We start from the raw sequence: 22,823 nt of genomic DNA, 5'->3' as shown, positions 1-22,823 counted from the left end.
TTATTATTCTTAAATAATTTCAAAATAAATTTGCAGTAGGTGCATCGTTCCATTTTTAGGCTTCACTTTTGATTTATGACTATTTTTTAGTCTAACGTATATATTTTTCTGCCTGAGAGACTTTTAGTTTTATAACAAAATGTTTATTTAAACTCATTTTTACAATTTTTTTTTATTTGTAAATTTCCGCAATCTTTGTTTTTGTTTTTCTAGACTGAGCAGAAGTTAGTGGTGTTGCTCTGTATCGCCCCTTTGTGGTTGGTAGTAAGAATGACGGTACACATCTTAAGTCATGTTTAACATATTTTTTATTAATGATACTAGATTTTGATTGGCGTGAAAGTGTTGATTCATTTTCTAAAGCAGAATCTCTGACAGTAGTTTTGGCCGCAAGACATACCGCATGTTTATCTTTCTCGTTCTTATTAACCTGGACCAAGCGATAGCAGATTCTCCATATGTTTTACGGAAGGAGTCTCCAGTGCCAGCACACTGGAACAGTCAGTAAGAATTCAAACACATGAAAGTAATCAGGACAAAGAAGTTTAAAAGTCCCCCAAAGAGAGAGTAAACAGAGAGACTGGTGAATTCCAAGGAGTTATAAAAGTTGGTCACTGATTATTTTCCTATAACAGCACACCCCAAGTGGTTTATTCCTTGCTTATCACATTATCTGCACACATCCAGGTGAAACACAGCCTAAATATGGCACAGTGTATGGCTTTAAGGGAGACTCTGCAGTGTCACTTAGGCAGTGTAAAAGTCTAATCCAGTGCAAATATTTCAGTCGACTTCTTTTTCTGTGTCCCACACGTTCCCTTCTAGAGCATTAGCACAGCTCTGGATCATCCAGGCGGCCACAGCGATCTGATTATTCAGTAGGACAGCGTCAACACTGGTGGTACCGTTCGGTATCGAGGCCAGGTGTGTGAAGACAGCTCCCAGAGTGTGCGATCCAGAGCCGAACAATATGTGTCTGAACGGAGTGTCCCGGGGCGACACGTAGGGAGACAGGAGATTCCTCTCTACCTGCATATACACACACAGAAAACACACGTCATGGATTGTTTTGGTTTTGTCTACATAACCGGCATTGATACAATCATGAGAGGTTTTGATTTACCCCAATGATTTGGTCGTTGATGACGCGACATTGCTCCAAGTCATCAAGGTCACTGTTTTCCATGATGGTGATGAGGTGATTAGAAGCACGACTGTACGAACCCAAAGCCAACATCAACCACCGCATTTGCACGTGCTCTGTAAAGTGGCTGGTCTGAAAAGAATTTAAAATTGAAATAAATAATCCATTTTAATCCTGAGGAATCACATTTACAAGTAGGTTGGTTGATGCTGATATTGAAAATAAGACTAAAAGAACAAATAGGAATCATGTCATAAAGCCACATTCTTGAAGCTTCTACTTACATATGATTTTTTTTTTCAGTCAGCAAATCAATTCATTTGAATTCGGATTTGCTCAAACAAAGAACAGTTATATTAATAAATAAATACTTAATAATCTTTTTTTGCATTATTTTACACCCAGAATTCATTCACATATTCGTTTAAGCTCAGTAGCCCAGCTGTTCTACCAAATCTGGATCTCAGTTGCGACCAAAATGATTCATCAGTTGTTAGTTAACTTACACATTTGATATATTAAGAACAAAAACGAAGGCACAGATATAGTGTTAAACCTTTGTAAAATAATAATAATAATATTTCTAGTCTATATGCTGATTCACTGACACTTGAATTCAATCCGTGATTGAATTCTTGTGATTTTTCAGTTTCAAAAGCAGCTAAATTGTAAAAAAAAAAAAACGACTCCTTGCATTGCAGCTTCATCAAAATGACTCAGTTGAATCATTGTGAATGAAACTGACATCTACTTCCCCTTCCGCTCTTTATAGTATCACTTGGGTTTAAATCAAATCTTGTTTTTCACACCAGAATTAATTATATTAGATAATCCATCCACTTGAAAAGCCTTTATAACTCTTGCAAATGCTCTAAGTTCACAAAATAAACAGAAACAATGTGTACAACAGATCAGAATTTACTGGTGTTTACTGACGTCTTCCTTAACTAAAGCCTCACCTTCTGCAGACGCAGCACTTCTCTGTTGATCTTGTCTACGTGTATGTGCAGGACGTTCCTGTATTTCTCCACGTTTAGTCTGAGAAGGTGGTCGTGCACCAGCCGCAGAGCCATCACCCCTGCGATCTCACCTGCTGCCTTGGCCACCACGAGCAGTTCTGTAGATGTTTCAGCTTCCAGATTCTTTCTGGTGTCCAACATGGTTCCAAAGAAGGGGTACGGTTTCTTCTGAAAGGGAAGAAAGAGCAGTTTCTCATTAACAGTACAAACATGCAGAAAAAAAAGCGTGAAATTATTAATTACTCTAATGAGCGCGGTGCTTACGTCAGTAAATTGAAATGAAACTGACGGAATACCAGAGAAGGCCTGGAAAGTGTAGGCGGGGTCATCCATCCTCATCTGCTTCATCCTGTTGGAATAATTCAAAACTTAAATGCATGATATCCTCAATCGTAATCTCGGGTTACTGTCGTTGTTCCCAGGATAGGCTCCAGATCCACCACAACCCTGACTAGTTATAACACTACATGTGAATTTGAATGAAAACACAATGTCGTTTTCATTTAAATACATACACAGCGGCCTCCCAGTTGTTTCCAGCCATTTGGGAATACAAACTCTTACTATGGTCACTTGGGGAAGATACCTGGAAAAACAAAACTCCGGTGAATTAGCTCTCTCAGAAATGAACATAATTTCATATCTTTAATGGAAAAACTCACCTCTTTTAAAGTACTTGCTATCAAGTCATACATAAGCGGGCTTGCACTTGCGCTAAAAAGGGAACCTGTTTGGAATTAAATAGTCAGTATGTGTGAATGTCATTCAGTGTCATTTATTTCAGGTTCGTTTTGCATTGCTGAAATAATTCCACCTGTGACAACTCCATCCAGGCTAATGTAGGAGAAGGCTTTCATATTCAAAGAAGACAAGTAGCTCTGTTGGTGTAAAAACATGAAATGTGATCAGTTGAATAGTCACAATGAGCTGATCATGTTGTGTTATATAGTAAACACAGTGAGACACAGGACATACAGGACACACTGGACGCACAGGACACACCGTACATACAGGATACACAAGACATACAGGACACACAGGAAACACAAGACATACAGGACATACAAGACATACAGGACACACAGGATACACAAGACATACAGGACACACAGGATACACAAGATATACAGGACACACAGGACACACAGACTGCTGTTCCAACCTCCAGCCACTCGGTGGCACCCACAGCGCCGTATTCTCCAGCAGTCCAGCTTGCAAACACAATGCTCCTCCTGGGTTTAAATCCATCTAGAAGGATAATATGCATTAGGAAACTTTACAATAATTGAAGTTAAAAATGTTGAAAATATTCAAAACATTTCAATGTTACAAAACCAGTCAAATGTCACAGTAGAATGATACAATCCAAGTGGCTGCTATGTCATTGTAGGAGGTTGCTATGGTATTCCAAATGGTTGGTCATTGGTATCATATCCCAAGTGGTTGCTAGGTAGTAGCTTTGGTATCCCAAATGATTGCTACAGTATGGTGTTTCTTAGCAGTTCTTCTGGTATCCCAGGAGGTCTCTAGCTTGTTACTTTGGTATTGAAGGTGTTTTATAGTTTTTTTCCTGGATGTTACTAGGCAGTCGCTATGTTATTCAAAGTGGTTTCTTGGTCATTGCTATGGAATACCAGTTGCTAAGGTGATGGTAGACGGCTTCTAAGTTATTCCCAAGTATATACTAGGTGGTTGCTATGTTGTTCTGGCATTACATACGGTTACTAGGGTGTTGCTAGGTCATTGCTATACCAAGCACTGTATCAATCTGTTGTTCAAAATTGCTGATATGTTATTGCTCTGTGATTGCTAATTCATTGCTAAGGTACTTGTTAGGGAGTTGCTAGGGTGTTGCTAGGCAGCTGCAATTGTATTCAAAATGGTTGGTATGGTCTGGTTAGGATGCAGTTTATATGGTATTCAAATCAAATTCAGTTGCTAAGCAGTTTATATGGTATTCAAATCTCACCTTCGTGTATCATGCTGGTAATAACTCTGGCTAACTCAAGCAGCAAACTTGTGCCAACAGTAGACTTAGCAAACCCAGGACCCCAGGCATCTCTCTGAGCTCCAATTACCACATACAGATCTACGCCACAAGAATAAGATGCGTTGAACCAAGACATAAAAGATTTCAGAGAGGGGTGTTACAACATCGAAACACCAGCTCTTTTGGAAGAACTTCCATTGCATGTTTTACACTTATCCAGAACTTCTGATCTGAGATTCATTTCTTTCCCATCTGTATATGTAATTGTTTCTGGAGTCAAGAATCTTTGTGTACCTGGATCTATGAAACCCTTGATGACTCCAAACACATTGAAGATCTTCGTGACAGTGAGGGTGTTGTCGACTTCCACAGAGACAACGTCATCATCACCACCAAGCTTGTATGCTACATCTCGCAAGCCACCTCCAGCCCATTCAGGGGGTGGATCATGACCTCCCAGGTTCCTGAAAATCATAATTTAGAGAAAGTGTAACACGAGAACCGAAAGATTTGTCTGTCTAACTAAAAACTTTACTTGATCAGATATGATTGCATGCTTTACCTCATGATGGCTGCAGCTGTACTGGCTCTGATGGTCTGGGCAGGGATGCTTGGCAGGCCTGAAGACTTTGATGGAGGAAACCGGGTGTGGTTGAAAGATGGGAAACCTGGAGTGAATGGATCACCAGACCCAAGATGGACCTGTGCAAGGAGACCAGATGTTGAGCTGAAGAACTACAGAACATCTCTGAATGTAATAAATAATACAGGATGGTGGTGCAGCGGGTGTTGTTGTCTGTTGTCCCAGTATCTACATGGGTTTCATCCAAGTTGTGTGTGTGTCCCTGACCAGGAAAAAGTGTTAAGTGAAAAATAAAAACGTTAAGGCAGGTACCTACATGACCAAACAGAGAAGTTTCTTCATCAAACAAGTATTCAACAGGATCTGGATAGATCAGCACTGCACTCGCATTGACACTGACAGCATTAGCAACCTGTAAGTTAAACAAAAGGCCAACTTTAAACAATAAAATTCTAATGAATTAATTAATATATAGAATTTGGATGTTAAAAAACACCAACCTTTTCAGCAAAACTTATTTTTCCAGCCATGATCAAGACGATCTTTCCTTCTAAAGTTATATTTAAGTTTTGCAAGGACTTAAAGTCCCCTGTTTGTCCGTAATGAGCATACAGAACTCCACCCTGTATTAAAAAAAATTAATCTGAGAAGAGTCCTGAGAAGAAATAGTGAGGCTGAAGAGAAAACAATTTAAACACAAACCTGTGCTGTTCCGGTTGGACTGTAGGCCAAATAGCCAGGTTCAGAGAACGTTGTATTACGGAACACCACCGTGTTGGTACCTTTTGTAGGACCAACATGAATCTTAACCAAGTGTGAATCGGTCCAAGGCTTCATGCCAAAATCAGTGAATTTTTTCCAGATTTTACTGCTTAGTTCCTCATCTCCTGGAGATCCTGCCTGATGACTGACGCTGGAAAATTCACTGAGTGAGAATGAGAAAGAGAAAGATGCTCTTCTTATTAATCCAGACCTCTTCATTACCTTCAATTAGTCGTATCTGTTTAAATCAAAAACGTCTGGCAACACTGGCCCTTTTACATGTAAATCTAAACAGCTCAACTCTTGACTGTGTATCCAGAGCTCGGGTTAATTGTTCAGACATTAGATAAAATTTGTTAAACATACTTAAGACTGTTGTCAATGCTGCTTGTGGTCAGTTTTTTTTTAAGCAAGGATGTGATATTGCTCCAGAAGAAGATTGTTTTTGTCTGAACCACATCTTCAGAGGAAGTAGACTCTATGAGGCTCGTAGTGTCTTCTTCTCTATTTTTATGACTAACGTAGCCAATCAGGAATCCTGGAAGATAAAAAAAAATGTCTTAGAACCTGAGAATGAATCTGAGTTATTTGTCAACCAAGGACAGAAACTCGAAAGAACTCCAACTGCCTTTTAAATGTGAGGACCCAGGAAGTATGAATAAAGGATACTGGGTTCAAAATTCTTTGGGTGTGAGGAAGTACAATCCACTTTTCCCTTGGTTGACTAGTGGTCGTCACTCTGGATATGGGTGTCCGCCAAATGCCATAAATGTAAATGGTCCCACATCCAAGATAGGTCTTATACCCTTCCAAGTTGTGAGGGAAGTTGTCAAGGGCATCTTTGGGGTGCTTGTGATCACCTTTGTCCGAGCATTCTCCTTAGGCCCCACCTCACCAAAATTTGATTAGGGACCCTCCCTAATTGTTTATTGATAATTACGATTATGTTACTTGACGATGAAATACATATATGATCGTCTATTTACAGAAAACCTTTATGTTTGGCTAGGATTTCCATCTATGAAATTGTATTCGAATTTGTATCTTTGAGCAAATTTACCCTACTGTACTTTTTTTTTATTACTGCAAGAGTTTCCTTGCCTGTCTTCTTCTGATGACATCAATGATAGTCTGTTTAAGGAAGCACAAGTAGGACAGAACAAGAAGACTAAACAATACTGTTCACATGACAGGACGATTATTCCCAAATAAGATGTGTCAGATGTTTCCCTATTTATCACCTAAACCATGCTTTAATGGATAAAATGGTGTCAGATGATTTTCCATACCAAAGGCAAAAATGAAAAGACAGGTAGCAACCATGAAGCAGATGTTCCTGAGAGAGTGATGACTGGATCTGATGGTGGAATGGTGGGCATGGATAGTTGCACTCTCTTCTACACTATTCCCCTCAGCTTCATCACCCAGATCAGACATGATCAATTCCTGTTGACTGTTGTTATCCTCCATGATGTTGGGCTCGTGGAAACTTGGGTATAAATGTGGTTTCCTGATTAACTGTGAACATACAGCAAACTCAGATAAAGCTTATGTAAAAAACGTATTTTACATAACACACAGTATCGTATGGTCAGGATTTTTTTTGTTGTTTTTTTGTATTCAATATGTTGTATCTTAAAAGTACTGAGGTAGAAGCCATTGTAAAGGTGGAAAGTGTTGGAGGACATACTTATATTTCTAATGTAATCCTGCAAAAAAAGAAATGACAAAACTCCATGGTGTGCTCTATTAAACCTGTATGATCTTCCATCATCTCCCTTTTATAAGGATAAAAACACAATCTCGCTTTAGGGTCTGGCCGAACTGTCTGTCTATTTTCCACCCCGTTAATCCAGTCATTTCTCAACTTCTTTAATTTAATCCATGCTTTTATTATGTCCATTCTGGTTAACATTTGTAGCTAATATCTGTATGTTACTTTAATTAACTCACCGTTTAAATCTTACCATCCACTGAAAGTTGTTTTAATGTGCTACATGAATAAATTTGACTTGATGTTTAATAATACAACCCTTCCGATTCCCACGGTAACCATTCATCTCTGCAGCTTTTTAAAGAGCTAGAAGAAGCCCATGGAAACTCACCAAGACACGAGGAGAGCGTGCAAAACACTGTGCAGTCCTGGTGCCGTGACCTGGTAATAATACCCACTGTGCCAAAAGGTTGCACTATACGGAGCTATTTAAAGTAGTGTTTTAGTATCTCAGGCTCACGCGCACACATAGTTAAAATAATCCGATACAAAGGCTTAGATTATTATTCCAAGGGATTATTTAAGGGGCTGAAATGATCATTTTTCTAATCAAATAGAGCAATCCATGGAATTATGAGCGGATTATTATGATGCATGTAGATGTAGTGTCTATTAAAAAAAGTGCACAATACTCTCACTATACTATAGAACAATGTAGTGTCGTGTGTGGATTTTGGACATAATCAGAAAAAACGTGATTTTTTTTTTTTTTTTTTTTTTGGCAGTCAAAGTTTAGGTTATTTCCGCATTTTACCACCAAAAATGCAAGAACATGTGCAATGCTATCAGTATTAGGGTGGAAAAAGCACGAGGTTAATAGAATAAGTGTCTGTATAGCTTCAGACACGATTATTTTACACACGTACTGTATAGTGTCAAGTTTCCAGCCCGCACGCGAGTAAATGTCACGTGACAAACATGTCAAAATCTTACAACCCGGACGTCAGTACAGATCAAATAAACACAGCTTCTGTTCTCAGTGTGCAAACATTTCTCTCTTCACAGAGAACCTCAGTAGATCCTTCAGGCTCGACGCCTAGAACTCAGAATCGGAGCCTTTCTTACCAGGAAGATGGTGCTGAGGAACAGTTGTGCAGGAGATCAGCAGTCATGTGAGTGTTTTTGGGAGTCGGATCATATCCTGCTTTCTGCTTTTTCGACGTAAAAGTCACTTGTCTCACTTAACTATACCGTTCCTGTGTCATCTGTTGTTGTTGTTTTAAAATAAATTCATGCTTATGAACATTGCAAGACATTGATCTTTTTTCTAATCTACTTTTTTTTAAATTTGCTTTTAAAACAAAATTCACATAATTTCACTCCTTTAATACAGATGCTAAAGTTCTGATATTAAACGTATTTGTTTTTGGGTTCCTCAGTGAAAGAGTTCACATTCAACCGCATTTAGCTCCGAGAAAGTTATTCTGAAAGCAAATTTATTTAAGAAAAATTAAAATATTATCGGTATTGAAGTTTAAAGCTTTTTGGTTTAAATTTCAGATTTTTTTTTATTATTTTTTACAAACTGCATCAAAAAATTTTTTGCATGCATACCGCTCATTTGTAATATCAATCTGTCAATTTTCCATCGATTTATCTGAAAACCAAACTTTTCAGCCTTGTAATTCGACAAATTTTTCATAAACAGTTGAAAGCACTTACGCCGAGACGCATGAATAAGGTGTACATATTTATTGCATTAAACAGTTTATTGCGCTTGACATTGCTGAAGACAAACATGTTGACAACTGACAAAGTAAGCAACTACATTTTAGCTCATGAAAATCTGCAGTTTGTCTTTTTTTTTTTTTTTTTGATTCGGCTGAAATAAAAAGGATGTTTAACTGCATGAAATAATATTCCAGCATCAGTTTTATTGCACCGCTTAAAAAGGTGTTTGAAGAAAAAAAAAATCATACTGAACAGATTGTAATATTTACCACTTAATATGTAAGAAAAGAAATCTGGGGAAATTATATTAATCTCGTGAGATCAGAAGGCACAGACAAGAAGAAGAAGGGGAAAAAATAATAAAACCAAAAAATCACACACAAGAAACAAAAGAGAGAGAAAAAAAGGCATTTTATACATTTTACAGAATTCTACCAATTTGCACATCACGAGTGTAGATTTATTTCTATAAGCTTGTATGATTGATCTCATGTGTCACTATTTCCAAATCACATGATAGAAAAGAAAAAGCATCTGACTTTTTTTTTTTAGCAAGCTGACTGCACTGTTCATGCAGAGAATATGTACAACATTATGAGAAACACTGTTCCCGATAATTACCATCCACCATACAGTGAAATATGAGAGGCCCTGCTCTCGATATCAACACACTGGTAGGCAAAAACTACCATCGACTTCACATTATGGAAGACGCTGCTCCCGATAATAGTCAAAAAAAACAAAACAAAAAAAAAAACACTGGATATAATGACAACATTCGAGTGCGTGACCCAGCACTGAACCGTGCAATGTGACGGTCCCCGGTCGTGACGTTCGCTTGTTGATGTTGATGTTTTCCGGAAACGTTTACCTCCGTAGCAGATGCTGCTTTTGTCATTTTGTCATTTCGACAGTATAACTGTCATAATTATGGAAGGCACTGCTTCCGATAATTATACATTTCTTTAAAAAAAAGTGGTACAAAATACTATTTATAGTGAACCCTGTCACTGATAAATAAATAAATATAAATAGAGATCATGGTGCCACATCGTTTAGCTGGCGTTCGGCTCATCAGATCGTCGTAACAGAGTTGGATTTATATATATATATATATTCCCTCTCGCAGTCAGTTCTAGGACCTGACCGGCTTGGGACTGCTGAACACTAAGAGGCTTGATGCTTTGGGTTAAGCACGAACTGAACGCCAGCTTTGAAATTCAAGGGTTTCTGAACATGTTTAGCTCCAATCAAGTAACAAAAACATAGAATTTTCCAAGAGTAAACTAGAATCCATGTTTTTTTTTTTTCCATTTTTTTTAAATATAGCTTGAGCTAAACATTTTGTGGCTTGACCTTTTTATTTTGCTGTTCAAGAAAAATACCACGTGGTAATATTTAATAAATCAGAACTCCATGTTCTTCAAGCACCAAGTTTATCTTTAGGCATTATTTTCTCTTCTTCTTTTTTTTAATAGCTGCTGAATTTTTTTTTATTTTAGAGAGAATATTTATCTTAGGACGCTGTTCTACATTTCAACCCCAAACCTTCTGATTGTTTATTTTACAGTAACATTTGGTGATGTTTGCTCGCTCTGGATCGACATACGGACGAGAACTTGTTTCTTCCAGCAAGCTTCCGATTGAAATGTAGCACAGTGTCACTTTAAGGCATCTTAATGGACGGGCGGAGAGCAATTCATTATGCAAAGGGGAGTTTTCTGGAGTTTGAATCTGAAGTTTGTCTGAGACCAGAGTGAAATTTCACCTAAAGGTCATTGTCCAGGTCCCACACGTTGCCTGCGAGTGCGTTGGCACAGCTCTGGATGGTCCAGGTGGTCAGAGCAAACTGGTTCTTCAGCAGGTCGACGTCAGCCTTCGCCGAACCTTCTTTGATCGCTGTCAGCTGTGTGAGCACATCTTGTAGTGTGCACGATCCAGCGCCATGCAAGATGTGTCTGAACGGTGTGTTCTGTGGAGACATGTAAGGAGACAGCAGATCCCTTTCCACCTGGAGATACAGAAAAAAAATATCACACTGACATTTATATGCATCTCAGGCTACGTCTTCACGTACAGACATACAGTATTTTCCGCACTATAAGGCACACCCAAGAGCCTTAAATTTTCTCAAAATCGGCTGTGAGCCTAACAATGTGGTGCTCCTTGTGTGTGCACCGAGTTCCAAAAATCTGTAAAAACGTTGTGCGACTTTGGTAAGCGCTCCACTCGATTGACTGTCGGACCATTTCCCGCTGACACAGGGACGTAATACATACACTACGTACGCTGGCAGCGATAAACCAATCAGAGAACATTACGTAATACGTACAGTATGTACGCTTACCTTCGCCACGCCTCCGGTAGGTACAGTATAACTACCGGTATGTTGCAAAACAACATTTGTTTCTTCCTAACCATTATGCGCTCCACACTCCAGTCCTGTAGATGGCGGTAAATGCACCTTAAGTTGGTTTGCCATCCTCCAATAAAAATCAGATGCTTAAGAGGCACAATACAAACTACAGGCTATCAGTTACGCGGTTGTAAATGGGAATAGAGCAGCTGAAAGAATTCAACATCAATGTATCTATGGTTCGGAAGTGGAGGAAGCAAGAAAATGTACTGCGCCAAGTTAAGAAGACACAGTAGATGAGGACTTTGATGGATTTGTGGGAGAAGATTGATTAAAAAATAATGTGTGTGTGTTAAATAGTAGAATAAAGTTCAACTAAACTCACTGTTTTGCTTCTGTTACCTTTTTTGTAGACCGTATGTTTTAGCATGCGCCTTATGGTGCGGAAAATACTGTACCTAAAAATGATTATCCATTTGTTTATTTAAGAATATTTCACTTCACATTTAATTTACAAAACACAAACGCAACATTAGAACACATAACGAAGGAACAAAATGTTTTTCAAAAGGGAGAAATTCTCATTCCCACCATAGAGCCTCATCCCTGAACTAAAAGTCACTAGGACCAAATCACCATCTTTTTTGCTTCACTGATCTCTGTGACAAATAATCGCAGATCCATTCGTTTATTTCTTTTTAAGAGTGAGTGAAGTGACATACGGCTAAGTACGAACTATACTCAGAATTCGTTCTCTGCATTTAACCCATCCAAAGTGCACACACCCAGCAGTGAACACACACACACACACCGTGAACACACACCCGGAGCAGTGGGCAGCCATTTATGCTGCGGCGACCGAGTACATCGGTGCTCTTCTATGCTTTGACGACGATGCGACGGCGGAGGAACATTTCCAACGTTCTGACAGCCGGGATCTGATTACATTTACGTTCCTATCACTCACATTCGTTCCTATCACTATGGCAACCACTTCATCATCGATCTTAGCTACCAAGTCCTCACTCAATATAGCGACCGTTTGTTTGAACCGATTTGCTGAAAGCTTTAAATTTACCCCCATGATCCGGTCGTTGATGATGCGGCACTGCTCCAGATCATCAAGGTCGCTGTTCTGGATGGTGCTGAAGAGGCTTCTCGAGGCACGGCCGTAGGAACCGATGGCTGACATGAACCACTTCATCTGCAGGGTCTTTGGAAGGCGACCATTCTGAAAAAAGAACATACAAAAAATAAAATCAGTGAGATTCATGAGCTGTATTATAACAGTTATATAGTGCAACAGTGGACAGGGGAAATACATGCTAGGTTTTGCCAGACATAACTGATGACTTTATGTCATGATCTTTGCTAGAATTTCACCCTGAAATCCAAAGTGGGCGGGGCTAACCATAGCCAAAAATACTTCACGTTAGCATTTAAGCTTCCCGTTTGATCGATTAAGAAAGAAATCTATTATTTATGAAAAACTGCGACTTCCGTCGGTCGTTCGTGCGGTGCAGCCCGGTGAGACTTACCCTTTGCAGACCCATCACTTCCTTATTGATTTTGTTCACTTGGATGTACATGAGCTTGAGGTACTTTTCCGTGTTGAGTCTCAGCAGATGATCGTGTACCAGCCGAAGAGCCATCTGACCCGCCATCTCGCCTGCAGCCTTCACCACCGCAGGTACGTTCTGTACTCTTCTCTCCAGATTCTCCCTGGTGTCCAGCAAGGTGCCAAAGAACGGGTATTGATCATTCTGCAAAAGAAAAGCCAGTCAGTTTCTTAATCCGAACTGAGGTCATCATGGTGAAACCTTCAGTCTGATTCAGTCTTGATGCCTGATGAGACTCTGTTCAAGCTGCTGATATTAAAATCAGACTCGGTTTTCTCACCTGAGTGAATCGGAAAGAGACCGACGGGATGCCGGAGAAAGCCAGGAACGGATAAGCGGCGTCGTCCATCCTCATCGGCTCCAGCCTGTGAAAAAAAAAATAAATCCATGATTCACATGACGTATAAACTACAAAACATGATGCGTCTGGTTTTAAGAACTCTAATCGTTTGGCTAAAGGTCTGTAGCACGTACATAGACGTCTCCCAGTTAAGTCCAGCATTCTGTACAAATAAAGTCCTGCCGGAGCCAGCGGGTGAAGACACCTCTTTTAGAGTACTCTGGATCAGGTCGTTCATCAGTGGGCTCGCACTCGCTTTAAAAAGAGGCACACCTGTAAAGAAACGAGAGACGTTTAATATCTGGTTCATGTCACATCATGCTTTATGGTACAGCTGAAGATGGACTAATCACCTGTGACTACTGCATCCAGGCTAATGTAGGAGTAAGCTTTCATGTTCAAGGAAGGTAAATAACCCTGTGGGCAAAAAACACAACATTATTATTATTACTAATTATATATATGTGTGTGTGTGAGTGAGCGAGAGAGAGAGAGAGAGAGAGAGAGAGAGAGTGTGAGTAATAAACCACTCTGAAGTTCAGGAAAATTTAAAAGTTGTGGAGCATTTGGAAAGAATTCAAAGTAAAAAATATTGAAAAGAAAAGGAAAGGAAATGAGGAAAGAAAGAAGGAAGAGAAAAGAAAAGACAAGAAAGTTAGAAAAATGGAAATGAGGAAAGGAAAGGAAAAGAAAGGAGGAAAGAAAGGAAATGACAAGAAAGTTAGAAAAAAGGAAAGGAGGAAAGGAAAAGAAATGTGGAAAGGAAAAGAAATGTGGAAAGGAAAAGAAAGGAAGAAAGGAAAGAAAGGAAAAGAGGAAAGGAAAGGAAAAGAGGACAGGAAAGGAGGAAGAAGGAAAGCTGGTCATGTTACTGAGAAACTACAAAAGGTTACAGGAGCCTCCTTTCAATAAAGGCTGAATAAATGCAGTCTCATTACTGTAATAATTCTACATTAACATTGTAATAACAATCTTTATTATTAGTCTTACATTATATCCAGGAACAGGAATGTGAATAATCCGTTACCATAGTAACGACAACGCGTTAAAACTTCCGTATTGATATAAACCTGCGATTTGTCTTACAGCCGGAACGACGATGAAAGCTGCTGTTGCCGAAACACCTTCTGACCAATCAGGGTTCGGCTCCGCTGCGATAGAACCGTGCTGCGGTATCGACTTTAATACGGAGCAAACAGATTAAAGCTTTTTCTAACCTCCAGCCACTCGGTGGCACCAACAGCCCCGTATTCTCCGGCGCTCCAACTGGCGAACACGATGCTCCGTCTGGGTTTGAATCCATCTTTAGAAGAGAATCAGTTATACGTTAGACGTTTAGAAAATAAAGAAAAATCATATTAAGAGAGTCACGTTCCGATTAAACGCTCACCTTCGTGTATCATGCTGCTAATAACTCTGGCTAACTCCAGCAACAAGCATGTGCCGACAGTGGACGCTGCAAATCCAGGACCCCAGGCGTCTCTCTGAGCTCCGATCACCACATACCGATCTACGCCGCAAGATTAGGATTAAAGATGGATTAACACAACATACAGAAACACGTATGTACAGGACGAAGTGACATGACGCGACATACCAGGATCGATTAAACCCTTGATGACGCCAAACACGTTATGAATTTGGATCTCTGTGAGAACGTTGTTCATCTGCAGGGAGACGACGTCGTTAAGGTCACCGAGCTTGTACTCTTGCAGACCTCCATCAGCCCATCCACGAGGTGGACCGCGACCTCCCATGTCCCTGAACATCAGAAATTATTCTGTAGCTTTTAAAAATAAAACCGTTGGAAGGCTAAAAATCTGGTTTGATTTCACACGCTTTACCTCATGATGGCTGCAGCTGTACTGGCTCTGATGGTCTGGGCCGGGATGCTCGGCAAGCCGGAGGATTTGGATGGAGGAAACTGTGTGTGGTTGAAAGATGGGAAACCTGGAGTGAACGGATCACCGGAACCGAGATGAACCTGAGCAAGGAGACCAGATCTGAGCTGAAGCAGTAACCACCAAACTAGATCCACTTCTCCCAGTTAGTATCCACCAACAAGGTTTGCTAAATTCTAGTATGATCTCCCTTTTCTGCAGTATGTACTAAAGCAAAGCACTAACACTGGAGACTCCTTCCCTCCAACACTCGTTACATTACAGCAGTTATATACAGTTAACAAGGCAAAAGTATGGACCTTCTCACAGGAAGTTCTGACTGTTTCTCTCTGCTTGGAAAGTCAGTATTTTGTGGACTTACGTGGCCAAACAAGGAAGTGTTTTCATCAAAGTTATAGTCAGCAGGGTCGGGGTAGATCAGCACCGCGCTTGCGTTCACCTTGACGGCGTTAGCAACCTGGCAGACAAAGAAACCTCACTGCAAGTTCCCGACAAATTAAATTCGTACTAAATCGTTCAACTAAATAAAATCACCAACCTTCTCAGCATAACTAATTTTTCCAGCCCGGACTAGAAGGACCCTGCCGTTCGTGTCAATACCAAGGTCTTGCAGACTTCTCAAGTCATCGTCTCGTCCGTAATGCACGTACAAAACTGCACCCTGCGATAGAAAATCCGTAACGCAAGATTTTAGTTTTGTGTAAGATTAGAAAGATCGAAGGAAGAAAAGTCGGGAACTCACCTGAGCTCTTGTCATCGCACTGTAGGACAAATAGCCAGGTTCGGAAAACGTTTTGTTGCGGAACATCACCTTGTTTGTGACACCTTTAGGAAGACCCTGGACCTTCACAAAATGTGTATCGAGCCAGGGCTCCATCCCATAATCCTTGAAATTTTTAAACACTTTACTGGCAAGATTCTCATCTCCGGCGGATCCTGCTTGATGATCTTCGCTGGAGAATTCCCTGAAAATTCAGGAAAGGCAAAGCTCTCGGAAACGGCCTCGGAAAAGCGTTTAAATGGCGCATAAAAAGGGGCGTCGACGTGATGGCGGATTTACCTGAAGCTCTTGTCGAGGTCACTTGTGGTCAGTTTGCGTTTAAACAAAGACGTGATGCCGCTCCAGTCGAGAGAGGGAACCGGCTCTATCGGAATCGTATCGTCGTCAGCGGAAGGAGGAGAAGTGTTGGGAATCCTGCAGGAGTCGGAAACGTCGCTGGATGTCTTTTTATTCACACTGGAGCCAATCAGAATTCCTGGAGATCAAGAGCATTACAAAATAAGTGAGTTTATTTTGTTTATCACCAGAAACCAGTAGAAACCCACACAGGCTCCAGAAGAACATGTTCGTTGCCTCTAGGACTGAAAAACAAAAAGGTTTTTTCTGAAAGCTCCTGCAAATGTGAGCAGTAGTGACGTGACGTACGGCTAAGTACGGTGACCCATACTCAGTATTTGTGCTCTGAGTTTAACACATCCAAAGTGCACACACACACACACACACACACACACACACAGAGCAGTGGACAGCCATTTATGCTGCGGCGCCTGAGGAGCAGTTGGGGGCGTTCGGTGCCTTGCTCAAGGGCACCTCAGTCGTGGTCCGAGACTCGAACCCACAACCTTAGGGTTAGGAGTCAGACTCTCCAACCATTAGGCTACGACTTCCCCAATAATCACAAACAATAACAACAAAAAACTTGAAAAATCCCACAGGCACCAAGTTGAGCTCAGGGTCAAACCAGAGACCCTGCAGCTTCAAGACAAGATACTGTTCTGTATTTGATAAAAAAAATATATATATATAAAAAACAAAAAGCTTAAAAGTGCAAAATGCAGAGTGTGACGGCACTTTAATGTCTAGGGGAAAAAAAGTGTAGTAAGAATGAAAAATGGGAGGAGAAAAACTTGCATGTTAACATTTCACAAGTAAAAATGACGTAAAGTAACTTGAGAAATGTATTTTAAGATATCGCAGGAAAGTAGATGGTGAGAACATCGAACTGTCTCACAATAATCAACATTATTTCATGTTTCCTGGACTCGCTGCCCAAAGTCGGTGACTACAATAAAAAATTGTAAATTTCAAAACAAAACCAAAAAAAAAAAAAACCTCTCTCATGGCTCTAATCATTAGGAGGTACGTCGCATGTTTTAATGATCGGGGAAGTCGTACGATTCTTAGATGAATCTTTTTCCTACTAAATGAAATTATAAATGAATTAACAAACATAAATTGTTGCATTAAACCCTTGCTTATACTTCCAACTGATTTTCTTCTATAAAGAAACGATACTCCTTCGGCCGGACGTTTCCATCTTACCGATCAGGAAGCTGACGACAATAGCCACGGTTGCTGCGATGCAGATGTTTCTGGGATTGCACAGGCCGGATTTACTGACGTAGGACGGACGGACGTGATTGTGTTTTCCGTGATCCGCCACTCCGTTCTCTCCGACCTCGTCCTCCGTATCGGTCGAGAGCTTCATCTCCACGTGGCTGGAGTCTTCCTCCATGTTCTGGGTCAGAAAGCGCGTGTAGGAACCTTCCGTCCCGTTGAACTGTAAAGATTACGAATCAAATTAAAATAAAGTACATCTATGTTTCACGATCGTGCACCGACGAGTCAGTTGTGATTAGAGGAAATACGGCACTCGAGACTGGAAACCACCGCCATCTGAGAAGCAGATAATCATCACATGTTTATAATTTTTTATTTTTGAGCAACTCTATTAAGCAATTATAAATCTTTCATAACCCAGATCTATTGGAAATTGTTATGTAAAAAATGTTTTTGTAATCAGGTTTTTTTTCTGCACCCAGTCTGGATAGGAGTGAAGAACTGGAACACACAACAATCCCATTATATAGACACAGCTCTCTGCAATAAAGCTCTCTTTCTGAGAGAGACCTTACATAGAGCTTTCCTTTAGCGCTCAGTGTAGACTACAAACCTCTCAACAGGAATATTTACTAGTCTATTCAATTAAACAGAAGAACAAGAACGACTTACTATTTTTGTTATTGTCGTCCTGGCTTGATCCATCTTGCCTTCCAGAAAGGCTGAAAGAGACCAAAAGAAAATGTTTTAACTTTCTTACCCCGGCATGTACGAGTCCATCGACGTTAGACCCGAGAGAGATCTGACTGTAACACACTGAAACTATTAAGATTAAATATTCATTCATCCATTTTCTACCGCTTATCTGAACTTCTCGGGTCACGGGGAGCCTGTGCCTATCTCAGGCGTCATCGGGCATCGAGGCAGGATACACCCTGGACGGAGTGCCAACCCATCACAGGGCACACACACTCTCATTCACTCACTCACACACACACACACTAATTTCCAGAGATGCCAATCAACCTACCATGCATGTCTTTGGACCGGGGGAGGAAACCGGAGCACCCGGAGGAAACCCCCGAGGCACGGGGAGAACATGCAAACTCCACACACACAAATCGGAGGTGGGAATCGAACCCCCAACCCTGGAGGTGTGAGGCAAACGTACGCAGGCTCCTCGTGACCCGAGGTAGTTCGGATAAGCGGTAGAAAACGAATGAATGAATTGATTCCATTCCTTTTTATGCTTGAACACCGGACAGACGTAAAAAGCATGTCACTGCGTCTCGTACTCCGTATGTATGCGTATGTGACAAATAAAAAATTGATTTGATTGATTTGAATATCTTCTGGCTTTAACCATTACAATTAGTCTATTATTGCCTAAGGTTTATGTAGCATCTGATCCACAGTTATCACATAGATTCACTTCCCGTTTTCTGAAAGGAACAACTAAAAACGCTCCTGAAACTAAACTAAAAATGGTTCTTAATAACCCAACCACGGACATGCTCTTTTTTGTGTTCCTCCCTAAAATAAGATCATGTTCCACTGCAGAACCTCATCGACAACCACACAGGGGAAATTTTACCCAGCTGAGCAAAGAGGTGTCACAATGAGCACCTGACAGGATATTCGGCACCTTCTGACAACTGATCCGAGCTACAATACGACATTGTTTCCCACTTTTAAGTCGCAGTCACGTCGAACACGTTTTTCTTGATCGTTCAGGGAATTTTTTTTTAGCAATAATTGTGTATTTTGTTAAGTTCTTAGGGATTCATCACGATCACTTAAACAACGCAAAAGTGTTACTGCATCATAAAATAAAGCAGCCAATCAGGTTCCAGTATGCAAATGAGCACCAGGAAGCGCTGAGGAAAAAGCAGCGCTAATTTTGTTTGTTAATATTAGCAATTTAAATTCTATTTGTCAAATATTTGCAAACCAAAATGGATTAAACTCCTAACCCGATGGCTCTGTAGGTGTCTGCTCCTTTCTAACCTCTCTTTGCACCGTGATTACAGCTGGCTTTAGCAGGAGGACATTCCACTGAGGTCGCTACTGTGAGGTTGAAGTGTAAATAACCCCGAGGTGTTAAGTACCACTACAAATCTCAGTGGCCGTCTTTTTACTTTGCCCTTCAGCCTCCTTTGCAATCATTCTGCTCCTCTGTGTGCATCGACTCTAAGTTTTGGATTTTATTTCTACTGCATTAACACAGGAGGCTAACAAACGGACAGAGAATCCAAAAGAGCAGAAATGACAAGAATTTGTAGATTATTACTAATGTCTGCAAATCCTTAATAGTTTGATTAAGATTATTATTTGAACTATTTACAATTTACAGATTTGGTAAATGCTGTGCTGAACTAAAACTAATTTTTTTATTACACCATCCTGGCCACCAGAGGGCGTTCTAGTAACATTTAAATAAACAACAGACCTGTTTAACAATGACGGTATATGCACTTCTGCACCTCATAAATAAATAAATAAATAAATAAAATCAAGAAAATAAATCAATATTTCTTTATAAATAATAAACTTGTACTAAACTCAGGAAAACTAAATTATAGATTTACTGCATTATAGAAATAAAGTTCACACTGCTCAATAGTAATTAAATACAATAATGAAGGAGATTTGCAATTAAAATAATATTACAAGATTTTTTTTTTTAATGTGAAAGAACTTTTCACACCTTCTGAGCTGAGCAACTGAAATTAAATTATGCTGCATTGGAGAAATGAGGAAAATAGAATGAAATATAAACAAAACTATAAAATAATACTGTAGTAGCAGAGCAATTATCTGGAAGCACATGAGTATGTGCACGGAGAGATAGGAGACATGAAGGAACAGAGCTTGGGTTACACCCTGGAGGGAGAGTCATGAACGGCAGATCAGATCAGAGCTCAAAAAAAAAAAAAAGAAAAAAAAAAAGAAAACAGCATTAATCTTCATTTTCTCCATACATGTGAAAATAAAACTGCTAGCCTCATGATAACTAGCATAATGATCATGAGACTTTCCTTTAGGGATCATGAATAGCTTTTAAACAAACTTTGTGCTGTTTACATGTTGCTCTCATATATATATATATATACACACACACACACATACACACATATACACACATATATATTTTTAAATAAAAAGATGCCTTTCCTCATATCATGTCCAGTCCCTAACAGGTACAAAAGCTTAACTGTGTCACTTTTACAATCTTCTAAGTAAAAAAATAAAGCAGGTAATATTTTTAAATAATGTAACGTAACCACAATCAGGAAGCCGTTTGAGAAAACCAAATTCATTCAGCTTCTCCTATAACACCTTTTGTTCCCCTGACAAAACAAGTCGACTGCATAATGAACAAGAAGTGCAGCTTTTTCTGTGCCTGTTCCTTGTTCTCAGGCCAAAAAGCCCCATAACTGCCTTTTGTCCCGTACACAAGTGACCCAAATCTACATCACCACATGACTGACTGAGGAATAATGAGTCTCTAAGCACATGTTAATCAAAATCTGTTAAAATATTATTCATTTTGTGAAGATCCCTTCATAAAATACACTGTGCAGATCATTTGGAAAGCAATCTTTTTTATTTTAAATTTCCAGGATTTATTTTTTTTGGTAAGAGGATTAAACTTCATCTCCAATCCCATCATGTGAGAATCACACTGCAAGACTGAAAAAGTTTTGATGTAATACAGTTGCGAGTCATCCGTGGCTTGTTTTGTGCTGTGTAATCATGTGTGTGTGTGTGTGTGTGTGTGTGTGAGAGAGAGATTGTCATTCTAGTGTGACTCACACATAATAAACTACATCTGGAGTTATATATTTACATTGTAAACTTTTCGGCCAAATTAAAAGCATAAAGCTGAGCTGTTGCAGGTTAAAGCCGTTGCTCAGGGTCCTAACAGTGGCTTTGTTCCAACCTGGGATTAAATTTAAACCTTATATATCTCCTAAAGGTCATGAAGCCAATTAAGGAACAAATGTAATTTAACCCCCGTTTTATAGCTAACAACAGAAGGCTCGGAATCAGTTGATGTGTTACAGATCGGCCTCGAACATGTCCACATCTAAACTGATTAATATCAGAAACACAGTTAAACAATAGGTCTATTATAAACCTTTAAAATATATACATAAGAATATAAAAAATATATAAAAATTAAAAAAATATATAGAAAAATAAAAATATATAAAAATAAAAAAGAATAGATTTTATATACACACACACATACATTTTTATAATCCAGAAGCCCAGTCTTAAACCACCAGAGACGTGCAAAGACCCACATCTGAGTCTAATTTAGTCAACAGTAAAAAAAAAAAAAAAAAACAACACACACACACACACACAACTACTCCTAATATTTATGTAGTCATTAATTAACAAAAAAAAGATTATTAATTAAGCATTAAAAAAAACAAGCGACAAATAAATGGAGACTGTCAAGGTCAGGTGCTCTACAGACTAATGACCTATACAGATAAAGTGTCTGGTTCAGTTGCACTGCACGAGCTCTCGCAACTTAACATCGTTCATTTGCACCCGTTACATTTTATGCAACTTTTTAATAAATAAAGCAACGCAACTCACAGCTTTAAAGCTCCCTCGTGCCCTATCTAAAAACACACATCTGTCACCCACTCAACCCACTTTATACAGGGAATATGTTTCAGAAAACACACGAAGTTTCATCATCACACGAGAAAGTTTCTGAAAGAGTTTGGATAAAAATGATCTTAATTAATTAATTAATTTAGACATACCCTGTCCACGTGCTCCGCTCGCGCAGCTTGCTGATTGAAGACAACCTTGAAGCCCACTAGCCCCAGATACTAGTATTGTGTCACATCCGGATACGTCACTGCGCACGTGTTCACCAGAGACAGGGCTTTTTTTTAACCAAAGACACTTGTGTGGTTTGAAAGGTGTGCGCGAGGCTGTTTTTTTTTTTACACTGGAAACGATTGGTCCAGCCGGGGGGCGTGGCTTCTGTTCAATTCCATTGTGGGGAAATAGAATTTCTCCAAATTCTAACAGAGCATACTGACATGCTGATGGTTGTTCCAGGAACATCACTGACATGATGCCATAATAAAGAATTGCTGTTATTATTTTCCAATAACAGCATGAACTAAAGTGTTTTATTCTGCTTATAAAACAGTTCATTTTAATCAAGTATGGCATACGATTTATGATATAAAAAATTTCCTTTTTTTTAGGATTTAAAAAAAGAGAAACAAACAAACAAATAAACAAACAAACAAATAAATAAATAAATAAAGCCACAGTGCCCATATGC

At 39.5% G+C, this 22,823-nt stretch overlaps 2 protein-coding genes across 5 annotated transcripts; both read right to left on the bottom strand.

Annotated features, from left to right (window-relative positions):
• Positions 1-290: 290 nt before the first annotated feature.
• LOC113650137 (transferrin receptor protein 1-like) lies at positions 291-8,469 on the bottom strand. 4 transcript variants are annotated; one of them, XM_027158262.2, is made up of 17 exons: positions 8,338-8,469; positions 6,788-7,016; positions 5,865-6,036; positions 5,439-5,661; positions 5,237-5,359; positions 5,053-5,148; positions 4,716-4,855; positions 4,448-4,617; positions 4,133-4,252; positions 3,326-3,411; positions 2,978-3,041; positions 2,826-2,890; positions 2,679-2,749; positions 2,428-2,512; positions 2,104-2,331; positions 1,124-1,276; positions 291-1,029 (listed from the first exon to the last, which is right to left on the bottom strand). In XM_027158262.2, exons 2-17 carry the CDS (start codon positions 6,966-6,968, stop codon positions 784-786), a joined length of 2,223 nt encoding a protein of 740 aa, XP_027014063.1. In that variant the 5' UTR covers positions 6,969-7,016; positions 8,338-8,469; the 3' UTR covers positions 291-783. The 4 variants fall into 4 exon arrangements, with proteins under 4 accessions (XP_027014063.1, XP_027014065.1, XP_027014064.1 ...); XM_027158264.2 differs by lacking the exon at positions 8,338-8,469 and adding an exon at positions 8,139-8,300; XM_027158263.2 differs by lacking the exon at positions 8,338-8,469 and adding an exon at positions 7,604-7,745.
• A 480-nt stretch (positions 8,470-8,949) lies between these two features.
• Positions 8,950-22,398, bottom strand: tfr1a (transferrin receptor 1a). Its single transcript, XM_027158261.2, has 17 exons — positions 22,288-22,398; positions 18,173-18,222; positions 17,483-17,720; positions 16,220-16,415; positions 15,902-16,124; positions 15,698-15,820; positions 15,521-15,616; positions 15,103-15,242; positions 14,856-15,019; positions 14,649-14,768; positions 14,476-14,561; positions 13,612-13,675; positions 13,393-13,531; positions 13,199-13,283; positions 12,838-13,062; positions 12,378-12,530; positions 8,950-10,954 (listed from the first exon to the last, which is right to left on the bottom strand). Exons 2-17 carry the CDS (start codon positions 18,203-18,205, stop codon positions 10,712-10,714), a joined length of 2,328 nt encoding a protein of 775 aa, XP_027014062.2. The 5' UTR covers positions 18,206-18,222; positions 22,288-22,398; the 3' UTR covers positions 8,950-10,711.
• Positions 22,399-22,823: the final 425 nt, after the last annotated feature.

This window comes from Tachysurus fulvidraco, chromosome 22, assembly GCF_022655615.1.
Source record: "Tachysurus fulvidraco isolate hzauxx_2018 chromosome 22, HZAU_PFXX_2.0, whole genome shotgun sequence".
In the NCBI taxonomy this organism is placed as follows: domain Eukaryota; kingdom Metazoa; phylum Chordata; class Actinopteri; order Siluriformes; family Bagridae; genus Tachysurus; species Tachysurus fulvidraco.
This window is presented reverse-complemented; position numbering and strand designations above follow the sequence as displayed.

Coding starts and splice junctions, on each gene's coding strand:
- tfr1a (XM_027158261.2), bottom strand. CDS start 18,205: ATGGATCAAGCCAGGACGACAATAACAAAAATA. Junction 17,721..18,172: donor GGACGACAATAACAAAAATA/GTAAGTCGTTCT, acceptor TAATCTTTACAG/TTCAACGGGACGGAAGGTTC. Junction 13,676..14,475: donor GTGCCACCGAGTGGCTGGAG/GTTAGAAAAAGC, acceptor TTTTGCCCACAG/GGTTATTTACCTTCCTTGAA.
- LOC113650137 (XM_027158262.2), bottom strand. CDS start 6,968: ATGGAGGATAACAACAGTCAACAGGAATTGATCATGTCTGATCTGGGT. Junction 3,042..3,325: donor GTGCCACCGAGTGGCTGGAG/GTTGGAACAGCA, acceptor TTACACCAACAG/AGCTACTTGTCTTCTTTGAA. Junction 1,277..2,103: donor AAGTGCTGCGTCTGCAGAAG/GTGAGGCTTTAG, acceptor AATTCTTTTCAG/ACCAGCCACTTTACAGAGCA.